At 42.8% G+C, this 21,641-nt stretch overlaps 1 protein-coding gene across 3 annotated transcripts in view; it reads left to right on the forward strand.

The window, feature by feature from the left end:
• LOC144502672 (septin-2) overlaps positions 1–21,641 on the forward strand; it is a 139,750-nt gene that overhangs the window by 40,004 nt on the left and 78,105 nt on the right. For all 3 annotated transcript variants that reach the window (XM_078226855.1, XM_078226857.1, XM_078226856.1), the window contains exons 6-7: positions 12,447–12,581; positions 15,245–15,362. In XM_078226855.1, coding sequence (XP_078082981.1) covers positions 12,447–12,581; positions 15,245–15,362 — 253 coding nt within the window. The remainder of the gene's footprint in view (positions 1–12,446; positions 12,582–15,244; positions 15,363–21,641) is intronic.

Genomic DNA, 21,641 nt, shown 5'->3' on the forward strand with positions numbered 1-21,641 from the left:
GGAGAACAGTGACCACGACACCACACAACCCTGCCACAGCAACCTCTGCAAGACATGCCGGATCATCAACACGGATGCCATCATCTCACGTGAGAACACCATCTACCAGGTACACGGTACCTACTCTTGCAACTCGGCCAACATTGTCTACCTGATACGCTGCAAGAAAGGATGTCCCGAGGCATGGTACATTGGGGAAACCATGCAGACGCTACAACAACGGATGAATGAACACCGCTCGACAATCACCAGGCAAGACTGTTCTCTTCCTGTGGGGGAGCACTTCAGCAGTCACGGGCATTCAGCCTTGGATCTTCAGGTAAGCGTTCTCCAAGGCGGCCTTCACGACACACGACAACGCAGAGTCACTGAGCAGAAACTGATCGCCAAGTTCCGCACACATGAGGACGGTCTAAACCGGGATGTTGGATTTATGTCACATTATCAGTAACCCCCACAGCTTGCCTCCTGGACTTGCACAATTTCACAAGCTGTACTGTCTGGAGACAATACACATCTCTTTAACCTGTGTTGAATGCTCCCTCCACCCACATTGTCTGTACATTTAAGACCTGGCTGGCTGTAGAGATTTGCATTCTAATCAGTATTCTGTAATTTGATTTCTGTGTCTGTGCCCTGTTTGAGAACAGAGACCACTCCATCTGACGAAGGAGCATTGCTCCGAAAGCTTATGGTATTTGCTACCAAATAAACCTGTTGGACTTTAACCTGGTGTTGTGAGACTTCTTACTGTGCTTGCCCCAGTCCAACGCCGGCATCTCCACATCATGACTTCTATGGCTAAGCCAGTTCTCCACCCATCTAGCTAGCTCACCTTTTATCCTGTGAGATTTAACCTTTTGCACCAGTCTGCCATGAGGGACCTTGTCAAACACTTTACTAAAATCCATATCGACGACATCCACGGCCCTTCCCTCGTCAATCGTTTTTGTCACCTCCTCAAAAAACTCAACCAAATTTGTGAGGCATGACCTCCCTCATACAAAACCATGCTGTCTATCGCTAATGAGATTATTCAGTTCTAAATGCGCATATATCCTATCTCTAAGAATCTTCTCCAACAACTTCCCTACCACGGACGTCAAGCTCACCGGCCTATGATTACCCGGGTTATCCTTGCTACCCTTCTTAAATAACGGGACCAATCCTCTGGGACCTCATCTGTGTCCAGTGAAGAGACAAAGATTTCTGTTAGAGGCCCAGCAATTGCATCTCTCGCCTCCCTGAGGAGTCTAGGACAGATGCCATCCGACCCTGGGGATTTGTCTGTCTTAAGGTTTCCTAAAAAACCTAACACTTCCTCCCTTGTAATTGAGATTTTTTCTAACGGGTTAACACATCTCTCTGAGACAATACCAGTCAACATGTCCCTCTCCTTTGTGAATACTGATGCAAAGTATTTGTTTAGGATCTCACCTACTTCCTTTGGTTCTAAGCATAATTCCCCTGCTTTGTCCTGGAGAGGTCCGATTCTTTCCCTAACAACCCTCTTGTTCCTAACGTATGTATAAAATGCCTTGGAATTCTCCTTAATCCTGTCTGCCAAGGTCATTTCGTGACCCCTTCTAAGTCCCTGTTTGAGTTCTTTTCTACTTTCTCTGTATTCCTCCAGTGCTCCATCTGTTTTTAGCTGCCTGGACCTCATGTATGCCTCTTTTTTCTTTTTGATTAGACCCACAATTTCACTGGTTATCCACGGCTCTCGAATCCTACCTTTCCTATCCTTCCTCTTTACAGGCATATGCCTGTCCTGCAGTCCTATCAACTGCTCCTTAAAAGACTCCCACATGCCAGATATGGATTTACCCTATAACAGCCTCTCCCAATCAACAGCCACCAAATCCTGCCTATTCCAGCTGTAGTCAGCCTTCCCCCAATTCAGTACCTTGCCCATAGGACAACACTCATCTTTTTCCATTACTATCCTAAAGTTTACAGAATTGTGGTCACTATTTTCCACATGTTCCCCTACTGCAACTTTGATGACCTGACCGGGCTCATTCCCCAGTACTAGGTCCAGTACAGCCCCCTCTCTAGTTGAACTGTCAACATATTGTTCCAAAGAACCTTCCTGTACGCATTTTATAAATTCTTCCCCGTCCAGGCCCCCAGCCCTAAGCGATTTCCAGTCTATGTGAGGGAAGTTCTGTGGAGAAAACTGGTTTTTTGAACCAAGTGTGGCTTGGTTCACTGTCCTGTCCCAACTCTGAAGATTCTGGCTTCATGTCTCACTCTTGTAGCATTAGACATACTTCTGAGATGGGATGCCTTGCCGGCCTTTTTGAGTGTGTATAAAGAATGTCATGGCACTATTCAAAACAGTAACAGGAATACAACTTCTGTTCTGTCTCCTTCCAACTCTACCCAAACCTTACATAATTCTAGCCTGAATATTTAAAAAGGATTTTGTGTTGTCCTTCGAGCCAAAGATAACGATGTTGGCCACCTGGGCTGTTTGGCAGGGTTCTGATAGGTGCATAAGTAACTGCTAAGGCTGTTCTGCAGCTGGATGGTTCTGCTGAAAATAAGATAGGATACCAAAGATGATTGAGTTTTGGATGAGTTGCTGGCTCAGGGTTTTCTCTCCTTGCATTTTCTGTCTGCCTCTAAAGTGCGCTTACTTTCACAGGAGGCCACACTATTTTTTGTTTGGTTGTACGGTACAGTGATCTGAGTGACCTCCCAATACTCAAAATAGATACAAAACTCCTCTGTGAAGCTTCCAGAGTTTCCTTGTAGTGCTTTCTTTGACTGCCATGAGAGCACACCCCAGACTCAAGCTCTCCGTATGGAGATTCACTTTGGTAAGCAAGTTTCGGGCATTCTGGCTACATGCCAGGTTAGTTGTGACTGTCTCAATATGATGTGCATGCTTGATGTGCCAGTTTGGGTTAGCACCTAAGTGTCTGGTATTTTGCCCTGCTGTTTGATCTTCAGAAGCTTCCAATGGCAGCTCAAGAGAAAATAGTTGAACTTCTTAGCATGACGCTGTTACATAGTCCAAGTCCATAGGGCGGCACGGTAGCGCAGTGGTTAGCACTGCTGCTTCACAGCTCCAGAGTCCCGGGTTCGATTCCTGGCACGGGTCACTGTCTGTGTGGAGTTTGCACATTCTCCTCGTGTCTGCATGGGTTTCCTCCGGGTGCTCCGGTTTCCTCCCACAGTCCAAAGATGTGTGGGTTAGGTTGATTGGCCAGGTTAAAAATTGCCCCTAAGATGCGTAGGTTAGAGGGATTAGCGGGTAAATATGTGGAGGTAGGGCCTGGGTGGGATTGTGGTCGGTGCAGACTCGATGGGCTGAATGGCCTCCTTCTGCACTGTCGGGTTTCTATGATTCCATCTTGCATAGAGCAGAGTGGGCAGGTCTATTGCTTTGTGGACTTTGTTTGGTAGATAGACTTTCTACATGTTTCCAGACAGATGTTCAAAGTCTGTAGATAACTACACTTTGACAATGTCGCACATGCAAGAATTGCCAATGTAGACAACTCGTAGGTGTGATGTTACTATTGACAGGCTCTGGTCACGGACTGAAACATTAAGCTTGAGGTAGGGCTTTCCTGAAGAAGACAAGTACATTACTTGTTTTTTTCATTCTGATAGTAAGACTGAAGTTGTTGCGCGCATTGGACAACATGTCCATGTTACATTACATGTCTATGTCCAGCTCTGAACTGGCAACAAGAGCAGTCATTGGGAAGTAGAAATCATGAAGTATACCCTTGGAGACCTTGGTCTTTGTCTGTAGTTGGCTCAGATCGAGCAGCTTCCATAAATGCAATTTGTGATTTTGATGCCAGGATCACCATTGGGGAAAGCGTCACAGAAAGCATGACAGAGAAAAAGATGCTGAATAGGGTTGGCGTTAGCAAACAGCTCTTTAGTGTCTGAAAATAATGGATCTGAAGACCCATCATCATCCAGTGCACACATAAGTATGCCATTAAGAATCTGTTGAAAATTGTGGTGAAGTTCTCCATTACCCTTCCAAAGAGCCTCATGGCTGACTGTATCAAAGGCCTTGCTCAGGTGAACAGACATGGTGTTAGAGGTCCATGTTCTGTTCTTGGCAGTTCCCTGGAGCTCCTAACTATTAACACTATATTAGTGATTCTTCAGCCTTGCCTGAAACTGCAGCAGCAAATGCTGGTCAAGAAGTTGCACTCAGCAACTCAGAAAGACTCTTGCAAAGATTTTGCTGGTGATGAAGAGGCGTGAGATTCCTCTGATTGTAGTAAGGATGGCAAGTTGCTTTTCGCTTGTGGATAATGGAAGCCTCTTTGTATTCTTACACATTGATTCCTTGCTCACACATAGACTGAAAGAGTTCAGTGAACTCCATGACCATGTATTGGCTTTATTGATAGCTTCTGGAGCTTTGCCACTGAACAAGAGTTTGATTGCATTTACTGTTTCTGACAGTGTGGGAGGTCATCTAGAGAGCAGCTGATCCCAAGCTGTGGCAGGTTGTTGATTGCTTCCTCACAGATAAAGGCCAATTGAGATGTGGTGAGAGTGCCCTGCCTAACTTTTTGGAATTTGGGCTTTTTTTGTGAGTAGTGTTGACCCATTAGCACTGAGGATTGCTGATGAACCTGTAGACTGGGGCCAGTGGACAGATTCCAGTCTTTGTGGTCTACATATGACTGAAGTCCATTTGCTTTTTGATTAATCTCTGTGAGCTTGGGCAGTCCTTTAGAGGTTTCAGTAGATATTGTGTTTGGATAGCAGTGACTTTATCATTGATATTTCAAACCTTGTGTTGTTTCCCCTCCAGGAGTATTTAAATTAGCTAATATTTTCATTGAACCAATATTGATGCTTACGAGAGGGAAGACCAAGAGCCATGAGAGCAGTATAATACACAATATCCCTGACGGTAGTACTCCAGCCATCCTCAATGCAGTGAGTGTCCATTTTCACTGCATACAGGGAAGAGTTTCTTTCAGAGAGATTCTTTTAAACCTGCCTGTTTGAGGCTTCAGCTTGAGGCTCAAACAAAAAGGGTGTAAAGAAAAGATTTGCAATGATGAAACCAGAATTGAGAGGATGTAATAATCAGGAAAGACTAAACAGGCAGGGGTCTCTTTCTCCAGGAGAGAGGCTGAGGATTGACTCAAGTGTTCTAAAAAATTACGCAGAGGTCTGTTGGGTTAGATAGAGAGAAGATGTTTCCACTTGTGGAGAGCACAAAACCATGAATCATTAGCTAGTCACTAAATTCAGGAGAAACTTGAGTACCCAGCGAATGGTTAGAATGTGGAACTTGCTACCACATTAGGGGTAGTTGAGGGAAAATCACATGAATTTAAGGGACAGCTAAATAAATTTGTAAAATAGAAAGGAATAGAAGGATATGCTGATGGGTTTAGATTGAGAAGTGTTGGAGGGGTTCACGTGGCGCATAAACACTGCCATAGATCAGTCGGCTGAAAGGCCTGTTTCAGTGCTGTGAATTCTGTGCAACCCTGGTCATGCCACATCTTTTCTTCTCCATGCAAATTAGTTGCTGTATTTGCCTGCATAGCAAAAGTGGAAAGTTACTAATTGGCGGTCAGGTCACCCTGATGATGTGCAAGGCACCATCTAAATTCTAGTTTTTATTTTAACTTTTTGCTATGATATGAAAGTTAGTAGCTGTACGTGGAAAGTTTTACTGATGGAAGTACTTGCCTTATCTGGAAACAATGAATGGGATTTTCTGTGAATGCAACTGTACTAAAATCGCAAAAATGTAATAGACTTGTTAAACATTTACCATTGTTAGAAACATTGTTTTTCACCACGTTATCAACAATGAAGCGAATGTGCCTCCATAGGGACGCACCCACATTTGTAATTCTGCCACACTGTTCTGGTGAAGTTTCCTTTCCTTTGCTGAATGCAGGCACATTTCAGGTCAACGACAAGCTTTTTAACTGATCTGGAACGCCATAAATTGTTTACAGAGTGCCCTGTTGCTTGTAAGGTTACTCTAGCTGATATAGTGCACTCTTTCTCTGAATGGCAATGCCATCTCTGACAGAGTGCATCTTATTGTTGGGGTGGTGGGAAGTGGTCTTGCAATGCAAATTGTTGGAGGAAAATCTTAAAATGAGAGTCACTCAGCAATATTTGGGGAAAACAATTTGCTAGAGTTCCCATCTAACCTTGTATAGGTTGTTTTGATGTATTACAAAAGAAAAGTGCTTGTTGCAATTTTTCCTGGAAACATTGCTTATTGTCACATGGGTCAGTTTTTTGCAATGCTCTTATGAGACAATTGTGGTGGTGAATGAACTGATGCTGATTCACATGCATTATCCTGAGTACTTCCGTCTGGGATTCTGTCCTAAATCATGTTGGCAGTCTCATTCCCAGCCTACTGCCCTGTCTTGTCAGCGTGACAAATAGTGGTCAGCCTCCCACTCCAAACATGTCACATGTACAAGACTGGCCCATGACAGTTCAACACTTTCTGGGAGTATTTCTGTAGGCTAATATAACCACTGCAGTGCTATATTCTGATACCCAGGCTGCGTATACCTCTTTGCTTTGGCCCAATTGAATTTTGCCCGTGTGTTTCCTCCCATGGGAGCAGTTAGTTCAGTAGTTTGAGTAAGGCGTTACAATGACTTCTCTTCCTTTCAATTGTGCTGCCCTATAGAAATTTTCGCCAAGGGGTGTGTATCACTTCATTTCATATATAAAGCACAAACCTGAGACATGATGAAGTCATTACGGCCTTTATCATTAATAAGACTGTGGGACTTTGTCACTTGTGTTTGCACTGTGAATGAGTTGGTAGTCACGGGACTGGAATGCTCTTCTTGTTCCCAGGTTGCTGAGTGGTGTTTTCCTTTAGTTAATTTTCACAAAGGGAATGGGAATTGAAAAGAAAGTATTTGTCATGAGAATATTGAGGAACTGTTCTTGCACTTTGAGATGCAGGGTAACACTGCTGTAGATTTCTGACTCATTGATATCCTATAACCATAAATTATGATAGTGTAGGATGAGGCTATTTGGCCCATTGTGCCTGTACTGATTCTTTGAAGGAGCTGTCCAGTTCGTCTTAACTTTCCTGCTGTTTCCCCATAACCCCACAAATCTTTTCCATTCAAATCTTCGTCCAAAACTCTGAAATAGAAGTTTTAGTTTCATGACTCTGGTGATAGCTCAATAGATATATGCAAGAACCATGCCATGCTATTCAACTATGTGGACAAAATCATTTCTCTGTCAACTTGACATGTTGTCCAAGGTGTCTGCGAGTGTAGCACAGTTTGAAGAATTCTTTTGAAAAAGTGTTTGCTGAAAATAAATGCTATTGGAAGGTGCAAGACAAAAACAAAATCAACATTTCCAAATAAAATACTGGGCAAATTGCCAAATGTCTTTTAACAAAATAAGTGTTGATTTTATGCATCAGTAAAAATCAAATCTCACTTAAAACCATACCTAATTCTAAATGATCACTTTTTAATTTTTTTTAAACTTTAAAGTCAGCTTCAAAATGAACTTTCAACTTAAATGCATGGAATTAAGACACTTTTTTGGCTTTTGTTCCTCATGATTAAATAATATATAAAAGCAGATTGAGAATTTATCATCTCCCCTTTATTTGAATGATTGCAATCTGTTCCTCAAATCCAAGGCATTATCTATAACCATAGTTACAGCACTTAAACAGGTTTATTTACTACTATGTTTTTCAATAAAATATTCCTTTGAAACTGTAAGCAACAGCATATCCCAAAACAAAAACACAGCTCTTATTTTTCTTGAAGTAATTTTTTAAGGATTTTTCATGATGGTAAGTTTGGGAGCCACAAATGAGATGTTTAAGAGCCACAGATTACAGTTCCTTGACCTAGAAGTACAAAGGCAGCAGGCGTTTGGGAACAGCACCCCCTGCAAATTTCCATTCAAGTCTCCAGCCATCCTGGAAAATGTAATTTCACTCCTTCGTGGTGGCTGGGTCAAAATCTTGGAACTTCCCAATAGCATTGTTGGAGTACCTGGATGTCTTGATGCAATTATACAGGGCCTTGGTGAGGCTACACCTGGATTATTGTGTGCAGTTTTGGTCTCCTTATCTGAGGAAGGATTTTCTTGCTCGAGAGGGGGTGCAGAGAAGGTTTACCAGACTGACTCCTGGGATGGCAGGACTGACGTATGAGGAGAGATTGAGTTGGTTAGGATTGTATTAACTAGCATTCAGAAGAATGAGGGGGGATCTCATAGAAACCTATAAAATTCTAACAGGACTAGGCAGGGTGGATGCAAGAAGTATGTTCCCATGATTGGGCTGCCCAGAACCAGGGATCATAGTCTGAGGATACAGAAAGATGAGAAATCTCTACATCCACGGAGGGGTTAGCCTATGAAATTCACGATTCCAGAAAGTAGTTGAGACCAAAAGTTTTCAAGAAATATAGCACTTGAGGTGAAGGAAATCAAAGGATATGGGGGAGGGGAGGCAGGATCAGGCTATTGAGTTGGATGATCAACCATGATCATAATGAATGGCAGAGCAGGCTCGAAGGGCCAAATTGCGTCCGCCTGCTCCTTATTTCTATGTTTCTATACTTGCAGCAGATAAATTGCAGGTTCAGGAATGTGACTTGCCACCACCTTCTCAAGGACAATTATGGAGGGGGATAATTGCTCACCTGTGATGCCCACTTTCCATTAATGAATTTTAAAAAACAGTTCTGTGTTCTGGTATCTCGCTCAAGTGGCTGTTATTCATTTGCAAACCAGCTAAGTATTGGCAAGCTGTTGATTCATGAACAGTGTCTTGACTGTGCATGAAGTTCTGAGGTTTGAGTTAGAAAAACGCAACTGCTACCGCGAGTAAGATCAACTCGTTCAGCATTAGCTAAGGAAAGTTTCCAGTCTTCAGTCAATTGGTAACTAGTGAGGAGTGGCAAGACTGTATTCCATTGTTAGCACAAGGTCAATTTGAAATCCATTGTGGGCTGATATTAGCATAACACTGGCTAATGCCAAATGGAGGAAGGAGATCACAGGTCTGACTGCACGGATACATTGTGAAGGAAAACAGATTTTCATTGCCATGCTGAGAAGGTTATTGTGTATAGGACAATTGACAGCTGGCAGTTAAATAGTAGTAGGTCATTGTTCAAATGTCATGACTTTAAAAACAGGCAGTTTTTAATTTCTTTTGAAATTGTAATGTTGTATTATTGCTTTAATGACTGCCTCACTTTCCAGTGCTCTTCTGCAGATAAGTTAGAACATAGAACATAGAACATTACAGCGCAGAACAGGCCCTTCGGCCCACGATGTTGCACCGACCAGTTAAAAAAAAAAACTGTGACCCTCCAACCTAAACCAATTTCTTTTCGTCCATGAACCTATCTACGGATCTCTTAAACGCCCCCAAACTAGGCGCATTTACTACTGATGCTGGCAGGGCATTCCAATCCCTCACCACCCTCTGGGTAAAGAACCTACCCCTGACAGCGGTTCTATAACTACCCCCCCTCAATTTAAAGCCATGCCCCCTCGTGCTGGATTTCTCCATCAGAGGAAAAAGGCTATCACTATCCACCCTATCTAAACCTCTAATCATCTTATATGTTTCAATAAGATCCCCTCTTAGCCGCCGCCTTTCCAGCGAAAACAATCCCAAATCCCTCAGCCTCTCCTCATAGGATCTCCCCTCCATACCAGGCAACATCCTGGTAAACCTCCTCTGCACCCTCTCCAAAGCCTCCACATCCTTCCTGTAATGTGGGGACCAGAACTGCACACAGTACTCCAAGTGCGGCCGCACCAGAGTTGTGTACAGTTGCAACATAACGCTACGACTCCTAAATTCAATCCCCCTACCAATAAACGCCAAGACACCATATGCCTTCTTAACAACCTTATCTACTTGCAAAAACAAAAGGCACTAATTTGAAACTCTTTAATTTTGACCATGATTGACCTCGGTATCAGACAAGCTTTCAGTCATTAATGAATCTGACCATGTGATAATTCACCAGCAGTAAAGGACCATTAACTGCAGGTGCTCTTGTAATTTCAGTTGTGTGCGAGTTTGACCGATCTGTATCTGTACCTCTATCAGCCAGGCGGGATGGAACTTGGCAAACTCTCATTGTACAGTGAATTTTAGAACAAGCAAAATCTATTTACTCAGCTTATGGAGTCTGTTGAAACAATTCATTTTAATAAACAGTCCACAAGGTCTAGTTCAATAGAGTGGCCTACAAAATCCCAGGGAATAAATCATGGAATCCTACAGTGCAGAAGGAGGCCATTCGGCCCATTAAGCCTTCACCAACAACAATCCCACCCAGGCCCTGTCCCCATAACCCCACAAGAGATTGGGGACCAGGTGGGAAAATTATTTTGAAGCCCAAAAATCAATGATCAAGGTAGCCAATGAGGTTTAACCAAGGTGTTGCCTGATGCAACTTTTCAAAGTCATCTCGGCCTTTTGGTTAAGGTGAGGGGGAGAATTTTCCCGTTCCGCCCATCACGGGCATCGTAGCGCGCGAGGGGCAGGCCATAGAAAGGTCCATTGACCTCAGGGGGGATTTTCCGGTTTCGGGGTGAGCACGGCCAGAAAATCCTGCCCGAAATGTCAGATCAAGCCCAAGCAATGCCTCGTCTTGTCAGCTTGGATCTTGTTTGTCTCTCTTGTGGGGACCATGAATTTGTTTTTTGGATGGAATATAAAATTAGACCAAAGGAAAACTGAGCCTTTATTATATTGAATGATGGAGCAAGCTCTCACTGTTTCACTATTCTTTTGTTAGGTGACATGACAGAAATTGCAGCAGCATCTCAATAAAAGCAAGCGCTGTTTTGAGTGGAGGGTGGATGTGTATAAAATCAATGAGTCATTTCTAAGCTGTGAAGTCTCCTGACATGATTGGTGGGGAATTTAACAAATCATTTTCATATTGGCAAGGAATTAAAGTGCCATTATGTGCAGCTGTGGTCTATAGTTTTATACACAGTTGGATGCAACTGATTTTCTAGAATTTGGTGTGTTTTGTAAGTTCTAATCGGACGGTGTGGTTGTATACCTTTCTTTAGCTCTGAAGAAGTGACATGGACTCGAAACGTTAACTCTGTTTTCTCTCTTTACAGATGCTGCCAGGCCTGAGTTTTTCCAGCATTTCTGTTTTTGTTTCAGGTTCCAGCATCAATAGAACCATAGGATCCCTAGAGTGCAGAAAGAGTCCATACGGCCCATCGAGTCTGTACCGACTGTCCAAAAGAGCATCATACCCAGACCCTCCCCTCCGCCTTATCCCTGTAACCTCCTGCATTTACCATGGCTAATCCACCTAACCTATACACCTTTTGGACACTTAGGGGCAATTTAACATGGCCAATCCACCTAACCTGCACATCTTTGGACTGGGGGAGGAAACCGGAGCACCCAGAGGAAACCCATACAGACACTGGGAGAATGTGCAAACTCCACACAGTCACCCAAGGGTGGAATCAAACCCGGGTCCCTGGCACTGAGGCAGCAGTGCGAACCACTGTGCCACCATGCCGCCCTGCGGTATTTTGCTTCTATTTATGGTTGTATAATGGGATTACCAAATCACAATGTTCAAAAAAAGAAAAAACACAACCAACTGCTCGATAGTAAAAGTCTTGAAATTTATTGTCAAGATATTGTGATTTATTTTGAGCTGTAACAGCATATGGTTCTTCTGCTCTAATAGTGTTATCTAGGTTCAGTGATGGCCCACTCGCCTCAGCTGAAAGAGCAGATGAGTAGTTCCACCAATCTTTTGCACATGTGGCTACACTGACACTTTGCTGCAGCCCTGGGGGATTACAGCTCTGATTTATTTTTTGATGGAATGTCAAAGTGGTATTTTTTAGCGGAATGTCAAATAGAATATCGTTGTGAAGTTCAATGTATGTACCAAAAAAGAGCAAGGATCTCTCCTGGTATCCTGTTCATCAGTCACCCCTTAACTAACACTAGAAACAAAAGATAAGCTAGTTACTTATCTTGTTTTCTGTTTGAGATCCTTGCTCTGAATACGTTGGCTGCTATTTTACCTACAAAACAATAGTAATTAGCTCCGAAGTTCTTTTGGGGCATCCTGCAGATTTGCAAGTGGTTGGTTCATTCTTACTATCTGCCAACCTTGGTAAATGCAATGTGGCATTCTTGATTACTAAAGTTAATATTGTGGTAAGATCTGAAGGAGTATGAAAACACTCAATTTATACTGCAGTAATATCCAGAAGAGATTTGCTGTGTAGTAGTAAAATTGATGATGATGTGTCTGGAGCAGGTATTTAGACTACCTATATGTAACAGTACTCGATTGGAAGGTAGTGGGTCAGCATTAAGTTACCCAAAGACCAGAAGTTCCAGTACTATGATGATTTGGTGCCATTGTTTCTCACATCACACCCTTTTTCTCTTTCAGCTTCAGACCCATTATTCAATACATTGACCATCAGTTTGAACGATACCTTCATGATGAGAGTGGCCTGAACAGACGACATATTGTAGACAACCGAGTCCACTGCTGTTTCTACTTCATCTCCCCCTTTGGCCATGGGTAAGAAAAGTCTCTCATTCTGCAGGGCATATGGTTAAAATGTGCTGCCAACATATAAACAATTGCCGTTGCTATAACAGAGCTTGTTTAAGGAAGGGTACCTGATGATGCTGTACATTGTTGTGCCAACCTTGAGTGAGTAAGGCCATCTCTTCTTTGTACCATGTCTGAATGAGATATGAGCAAGAGTAACTACTCAATAGTATTATGCCACCACTCTCTGAACCACAAGTAAAGAAAGTTGCAGAAAAGATCTATTGGAATCATAGAATGTGACACCACTGAAACAAGTTATTCAATCAGATCAGAATCCAAAGTTTTTTTTTCATGTGTCACCAGTCCAGCCCCACCCTCCTGCTGGCTCCCTACTCTCTTTCTAACCTAGTGTTATCAAGCAACTGTCTCATTCCTTTCATATTCTTCAGAACTTCAATCCAACCACCTCAAAGCCTTTCTTTCCAAATAAAACCAGTCCAGTTTTCTTCTTTTATTGTTATCACTTGAAATTTCTGTTTCTGTATTTTTCATTTCTGTTCCAAAATAATAAATATGTCATGCCTTATCAGATGATTTCTGTTTATTTCTTCAGTAAAGATTATTTCTGATATTCTTGGATGAGTTTTCAGGTCCTTGTAATAAGCAGTTCAAATGCAGTGGAAATAAGCAATCAATTTGAATTTGACAAACATACATACAAACTTCTATAGGATAGTGCACGTGTGGGAGAAACTTTCAGAAAAGGTAGCTGATTGGGATAGTTTAACACTTTCAAAAATGAGCTGTATTCCCATGCACCCATTTATTATTATTATTTATTAGTGTCGCAAGTAGGCTTATATTAACACTGCAGTGAAGCCATTGTGAAAATCCCAGTTGTCAAATGGAAATTGGAACAACTGGCCCAACTGAGCTTCTAATTCGCGTCTGTTGAAAAGAGGATTTAAAAAATATATATATTTTTTACTCCATCCTTAAAGTTACAAAGCCAATGCTTAGAATGGATCAGGCAAACTCAAATCAATTCCTTGCTTGCTCCAAAAACCAAATTCAGAATCTAATTGAATCCAATTCAAGGCCTTCTCCAGAGAGACAAACAAGACTGGGAGAGTGGTTAGCACTGCTGCCTCACGGCGCTGGGGACCTGGGTTCAATTCCGGCCTCTGACCACTGTCTGTGTGGAGTTTGCACGGGGCGGCATGGTGGCACAGTGGTTAGCACTGCTGCTTCACAGCTCCAGGGTCCCAGGTTCGATTCCCGGCTCAGGTCACTGCCTGTGTGGAGTTTGCACATTCTCCTCGTGTCTGCGTGGGTTTCCTCCGGGTGCTCCGGTTTCCTCCCACAGTCCAAAGATGTGCGGGTTAGGTTGATTGGCCAGGTTAAAAAAATTGCCCCTTAGAGTCCTGGGATGTGTAGGTTAGAGGGATTAGCGGGTAAAATATGTGGGGGTAGGGCCTGGGTGGGATTGTGGTCGGTGCAGACTCGATGGGCCGAATGGCCTCCTTCTGCACTGTAGGGTTTCTATGATTTCTATGATTCTCTGTGTCGATGTGGGTTTCCTCCTAGGTGCTCCAGTTTCTTCCCACACTCCAAAGCTGTGCAATGTAGGTTGAGTGGCCATGCTAAACTGCCCTTTAGTGTCAAGGGGACTAGCAGGGTAAATACATGGGGTTACAGGGATAGGGCCCGGGTGGGAATGTTGTTATGCAGGTTTGATGGGCCGAATGGCCTCCTTCTGCACTGTAGGGATTCATAATTCTAAGATCCAAGCTGACAAGATGAGGCATTGCACCCTATCTTGGGCTTGATCTGATGCTCCTTGATGCTAAAGCTTTGTTGCCACATGCTTGTATTAGGCAATTCCTGCAGGGGTCTAGTCCATGTTATTGCATTTTTCCTTTCTTGGAGCTATCTCTTAGTGCCACACTGCCCAAGTGATTTCAGATAGCCATTATACTGGGGGGAGAGGCAAATGCTTTATCCTATGCTTGGAAGTTCATGTATAAACTGTTGGAACTATTCACCTTAATCTTTTCCCCCAAAGTTAATTCTTTGAAGTTGTTTCTTTTAATTTCCATTTACACAAATGTGAAATCCTATTTAATAAACAAAGCCTGCTTCCTCTGCAAATGTTGCTGAAGACATTTGTCTTCCAGTAACCTTGCTTTTATTGAAGAAGTTTAGCTTGAATTTTTGTTACCATACTTGTCCTCAATATAATTGTTAATTCTGGGCCATTGTTCAAGAGTTGCCAATGGTCCATGCTTCGTGTACCATTCTTATGGAAGCTTGGTCCTTGAATTTAGCAGGGGCACTTTCTGGAGGGTGTTGTAAACTGAACTGCCAAGTGATGAACATATCTCTTGTGTAGCATTCTTTATTCCCTGTACTGGGAACTATAGTATTTGATACCATTTTTGTCAATTGAAATATGTGAGTGATTCTAGATGCTGGAGCCTCGTTCTGCTGCAAGCTACAACTAAATTTACAAGACCAAAAGCAATGCTAAACCAAGAATCTAAAAAACCTTAGTCAATGAGGACTTAACCACACCAGAGACAAACTTCAATTTTGTTGGAAATATTGAGTTCTGTTTTTGTGTTTCCTATGTTGCAGTGGATATCGGGAAGTGTATGTAGTGCTTAACTGTTTATTTTGTTATGCAGCTTGAAGCCTCTAGATGTAGAGTTTATGAAGGCCATTCACAGCAAAGTAAATATTGTGCCAGTGATTGCCAAGGCAGATACATTGACATTGAGGGAACGGGAGCGACTGAAGCGCAGAGTAAGTGGTTTTCACTTGTTATCTTTGCAAAGATCTGGGAGAGCGTGGTTGCATAAAGCTGAGTGAAGTCTTAATTTTTTCTACATTTCACTGTACCAATATGTCTGCTATAAATGTTAGTTGTTTTCTCTGGAAATTGGATATGAATATCCAAAGAACTTTTCTAAGCCTTTCCTGTAATGTTTGGATATGCGCAGTGGGGCCACAGCCAGAGTCCTCTCTTTGATTGTTGGTAATATCCTTCCTAGTATCATGGGTGTTGGATTCCATTCTTGGTGGCCATTCTGGCAATAAGGTTCCTGCACAGTACAAGAGTAGCTGGTTTCAGGCTATCCTATCATTGTCTGTATTGAACTGAAATGTTTAAATCTGTCCAGTCCTGGTAGTAATTTCCTGGAATCAAGAGAGTCTGCGGCTGGCTTTTTTGCTGTTACTCTCTGTTTCCAGTACAGAGTTGGACGGCATGGTGGCACAGTGGTTAGCACTGCTGCCTCACAGTGCCACGGACCCGGGTTTGATTCCAACCTGGGGGACTTCCTGTGTGGAATTTGTACTTTCTCCCCGTGTCTGCATGAGTTTTCTCCGGCTTCCTCCCACAGTCCCAAGATGTGTCGGTTAGTTTCCCTCTGCCCTATCCCCATAGGGCAGGCCTTTCCCTCTGCCCTATGGGGATAGGGCAGAGGGAAAGGCCTGGTGGGGTGATCTTTCGGAGAGTTGGTGCAGACTCAATGGGCCAAATGGCCTCTTTCTGCACAGTAGGGATTCTATTTTCTGCATAGCAACAGAATTACATGGATGTGTTTTTCTAATTTGCTTGCCTTCTGTTTGGGCTTTGAGGGTGGAAAGGGTTAAAATTAAGAACATGTTGAGCAATGGTGTCTATTTCTGACAAAGTCTTTGTTTCAGTATCCTTTACAGTTGGGTAGCTGGGCCGCCCAGTACATAAATTGTAGCTGACAGTTGAAATAGCTACAAGGAAATATAAATTTCTTTATCAGTAAACTAAGTTGTTGCAGGGACTGCGGACCCAGCAATTTCAATGTGCTAGTGCTTGTTCTCAATGCAGAAATTAAGACTTCTGTGCAACTCTGTTTATCAAAAGGTTGAGGTTGTTTTTGTAACAAGTCACAAGCCAGAGATAAAGACACCTTTCCACCATTACTTCTGAAAAAATAAATATTTTGAGTAAGCATGCAGCGTCTTTTCACAAATGTTTCTTTGAAAGGCTGATTGTGATTCTCTGCAGACTACTTTTTGAATCCTGGGAAAAGTGCTATTTCTTAGCCTATTATTCTTCCGTTCTTGGCTTGGATCAAGCTATGCATCCTGTAAAGTAGCACTGCAATATTTGTACGAAAACCCATTCAATGAGTCATGCTACAAGTGAACAGCATAAAAAACCAGATCAGCTTTTGTTTGAAAATGGTCAACAATCAACATAAAATCATATCATTTTACTGCAGACACAGGCCATTCAGTCCATCATATCTGTGCCATTTCTGAAAATGCTAGCCTCATAGCTCTTTCCTATACCTTTTTTTCAAATGTACACCTACTTCCCTTTTATTTTCTAATACGTAGTCTCTCTCGAGCACACAGTGTAAACAAGAAATATGTTGCCTTCATGAAAAGACTGTCAGAGTTAAAATGTATTTATTTATTAATCACAAGTAGGCTTACATTAACACTGCAATGAAGTTACTGTGAAAATCCCCTAGTCGCCACACTCCGGCAACTGTTCGGGTACACTGAGGGAGAATGTAACATGGCCAATGCGGCACGGGGGTACAGTGGTTAGCATTGCTGCCTCACAGCGCCAGGGTCCCAGGTTCAATTCTGGCCTTGGGTCACTGTCTTTGTGGAATTTGCACATTCTCCCCGTGTCTGCGTGAGTTTCCTCCGGGTGCTCCGGTTTCCTTCCAAAGATGTGTTAGGTTGTTTGGCCATGCTAAATTGATCCTAGTGTCAGGGATTAGTAGGGTAAATGTGTATGGTTGTGGGAATAGGGCCTGGGTGGGATTATGGTTGATACAGACTTAATGGGCTGAATGGCCTCCTTCTGTACTGTAGGTATTCTATGAATGCACCTAACCAGCACAGCTTTCAGACTGTGGGAGAAAACCGGAGCACCCAGAGATATGGGGAGAACGTGCAGACTCCGCACAGACAGTGACCCAAGCCGGGAATTGAACCCTGGTCCCTGGTGCTGTGAGGTAGCAGCGTCACCTTGCCTGTTGCACAAAATATAAAGATTGTGCAAGAGTTCGACAAAAATAAATGTTTCCTCTTGTTCTTGGAGCAGTTGATGTGTTAATTTGACTGTTTTGATGGCACTCCTGCTTTGATTCAGAAGATTGTGGGTTCAGGATTTACAACATGACTTTAGTATGTAAACGAGTTTGACAGTTCTGTGTATTATTGAGGCAGCGCTGTATTCTTGAAGGTGTCTTTCAAATGATAGGGAACAAAAGTCTCCATTTGCCTGTTCAGGTGGAAGTAAAAGAAGAGCAGGAAATTCACTCTTTCCTTGCCAACATTTATCCGTGAAACATTTATCCTATTTAGAAATCAGGCTAATTGTTCATCGCTATTGTTTGTTTGAGAGATTTTTTTTTAGCAAATTGGCCATTGTGTTGTATGCAAATATAGTAACTACACTTCAAAGGTAGGTCTTTGGCTGTGGAGCACCTTGCGGATATGAACAACTCTATACAAATGCAAGTTCTTCCTTTAATGCTACGTTGGTAAAGTTCCTTTAAAAATGGAGCTGAATGCAGTTTTAGCTAAGAAGAGAATTGAAGACCAAGGACAAGCCTGCTCTCCCTTCTCACAACCTCTCTTACTCTGAATATTATGTGTTCTCTCGAGTAATATTTTTGGCAGAAAGGCTGAGAAATGCAACTCAGTTCATGAGACTGGCAAATGGGCATTTTGAAAAAGCTGAAGTTCATGAAGCAAGGTCAAAAGCATGGTAATGTGAATTGCAGAATGGTAAGCTTGACAAAAATATAGCAAAAATATTGGAGTGCACTGTAAATGAAGTGATTGGATTACAATTAATAAGTAAAGCCAATGGGACAGAGTTTCCGCTTTGAGTGCAATCAGAAAATTGTGCACACCAGTGTCCTCAAAATTGAGCTGGTTAGGTCATGGTCAAACTTTCCACTAAATATCTTTGCATAATCACAAACATAAATCTTGCATGAATGAGCACAACTTAATTGTTTTTGTTCTTTCCATTATTAAGTATTCTTTGTATTCAAGAGTGGTAAACTGGTAGAGTTTTGGCTATCAACACAAACATTTTATTTTGGGTGTCTAGACCTCCACTTGTGGGTAACCCTGTTTAAAAGTACTGCAAATTACTTAAAACATGTATACTGGATCACTTATCAGTTTCCTAATATAGTAAATATTTTTGGTATGAAAGCATTTAAAACATGCCTGTTAGTGGGATTAGCTGGAAGGCTCTTTTGTACCTTGCAAAGAAGCAATGGGACGAATGGCTTCCTTCTGTGCCTTAAATTTCTAGTGCACCTAAGTAAATGAGTGCAATTGGAGGAGCCTTCCACAGGCAACAGAAGTTGCAATTTCAGCATGGGGTTGTGGCCAGTTTAGTGGGTGAGGGCTGCTTCAGACAAAGTGAAATTTGAGCCAGTGGAAAAGATTGCAAAAAAGTGTGAAGTACCTGTCAGGCAGGGAGGAAGCAGACGTGTGAGGGAACCGTGGTTTACTAAGGAGGTTGAATCTCTTGTGAAGAGGAAGAAGGAGACTTGTGTTAAGATGAGACGTGAAGGCTCAGTTAGGGCACTTGAGAGTTACAAGTTAGCCAGGAAGGACCTAAAGAAAGAGTTAAGAAGAGCCAGGAGGGGACATGAGAAGTCTTTGGCAGGTAGGATCAAGGAAAACCCTAAAGCTTTCTATAGGTACGTCAGGAGTAAAAGAATGACTAGGGTAAGATTAGGGCCAGTCAAGGACAGTAGTGGGAAGTTGTGCGTGGAGTCTGAAGAGATAGGAGAGGCACTAAATGAATATTTTTCGTCGGAGAGGGACAGTGTTGTCGAGGGGAGTACTGAGATGCAGGCTGTTGGACTGGATGGGATTGATGTTCATGAGGAGGTGTTAGCAATTCTGGAAAGGGTAAAAATAGATAAGTCCCCTGGGCCGGATGGGATTTATCCTAGGATTCTCTGGGAGGCTAGAGACGAGATTGCAGAGCCTTTGGCTTTGATCTTTGTGTCGTCATTGTCTACAGGAACAGTGCCAGAAGACTGGAGGATAGCAAATGTTGTCCCCTTGTTCAAGAAGGGGAGTTGGGACAACCCTGGTAATTATAGACCGGTGAGCCTTACTTCTGTTGTGGGCAAAGTATTGGAAAAGATTATAAGAGATAGGATTTATAATCACCTAGAAAGGAATAATTTGATTAGGGATAGTCAGCACGGTTTTATGAAGGGTAGGTCGTGCCTCACAAACCTTATTGAGTTCTTTGAGAAGGTGACCAAAGAGGTGGATGAGGGTAAAGCAGTTGATGTGGTGTATATGGATTTCAGCAAAGCGTTTGATAAGGTTCGCCATGGTAAGCTTTTGCAGAAAATACGGACACATGGGATTGAGGGTGATTTAGTGATTTGGATCAGGAATTGGCTAGCTGTAAGAAAACAGAGGGTGGTGGTTGATGGGAAATATTCATCCTGGAGTTCAGTTACTAGTGGTGTACCGCAAGGATCATTTTTGGGGCCACTGCTGTTTGTCATTTTTATTAATGGCCTGGATGAGGGCGTGGAAGGATGGATTAGTAAATTTGCGGATGACACTAAAGTCGGTGGAGTTGTAGACAGTGCGGAGGGAAGTGGCAGGGTACAGAGGGACATAGATAAGCTGCAAAGCTGGGCTGAGAGGTGGCAAATGGAGTTTAATGCGGAAAAGTGTGAGGTGATTCACTTTGGAGGGAGTAACAGGAATACAGAGTACTGGGCTAATGGTAAGATACTTGGTAGTGTGGATGAACAGAGGGATCTGGGTGTCCATGTGCATAGATCCCTGAAAGTTGACACCCAGGTTGATAGGGTTGTTAAGAAGGCGTACGGTGTGTTAGCTTTTATTGGTAGAGGGATTGAGTTTCGGAGCCAGGAGGTCATGCTGCAACTGTACAAAACTCTGGTGCGGCCGCATTTGGAGTATTGCGTACAGTTCTGGTCGCCGTATTATAGGAAAGATGTGGAAGCATTGGAAAGGGTGCAGAGGAGATTTACCAGGATGTTGCCTGGTATGGTGGGAAAATCATATGAGGAAAGGCTGAGGGGCTTGAGGTTGTTTTTGTTAGAGAGAAGAAGGTTAAGAGGTGACTTAATAGAGGCATACAAGATGATCAGAGGATTAGATAGGGTGGATAGTGAGAGCCTTTTTCCTCGGATGGTGATGGCTAGCACGAGGGGACATAGCTTTAAATTGAGGGGTGATAGATATAGGACAGATGTCAGAGGTAAGGGCGTGGAATGCCCTGCCTGCAGCTGTAGTGGACTCGTCAACATTAAGAGCATTCAAATGGTTATTGGATAAACATATGGATGATATTGGAATAGCGTAGATTAGAGGGGCTTTAGATTGGTTCCACTGGTCGGCGCAAGGGCCTGTACTGCGCTGTTATGTTCTATGTTCTATGTTCTACGGTATATGCTCATGTAAAAACCTGGTTTTCGATACCAAACTTTTGGGGCGGTGACTTATGAATGAATAATATTTTTGAGTGGTTGAAATCATTTCACAGCAGGCTGACAGAGCACACATGAATCGCTCAGTACCATTTGGAGCAGCCATTCTTGCTCACCGCTTCCCCACCTGGCTCTTGCCACTGCTTTCCCTCTGACTTTGGCTGCCACCTCCCTCTTGTTGCCCCTCTTATGTCCCCTCATTCAGCAAGCGTTATGGGGAGAAAACGGCAAGTGGAAGACTTGGGCAGGGAAGCACCGATATGGCAAGCAGGTGCTTGGTTGAAAGAGTTAGGGTTTGTTGACAAAAGCCAAAGGTTGACTTTTACATGAAATCTAGAGCATATATGATATTTATGACTGTAACTCATGTTTTATGCTGCAATATTTTGTCCTTGTTTGATTCACTGGAACCTGGGCACAAAGCTAGTGGAAATATTTCTGAACTGTATGGATATATAAAAGATTGGTTATGTTCGTATTGTTTTTGAAATTAGGTGTAGCTATTATAATTCATCTCAACAAAAAACAATAACCTGCAAGGGGCCTGAAGACACTAGGGTAAAGA

This window comes from Mustelus asterias, chromosome 13 (genome assembly GCF_964213995.1).
Source record: "Mustelus asterias chromosome 13, sMusAst1.hap1.1, whole genome shotgun sequence".
NCBI classification, from domain to species: Eukaryota; Metazoa; Chordata; class Chondrichthyes; order Carcharhiniformes; family Triakidae; genus Mustelus; species Mustelus asterias.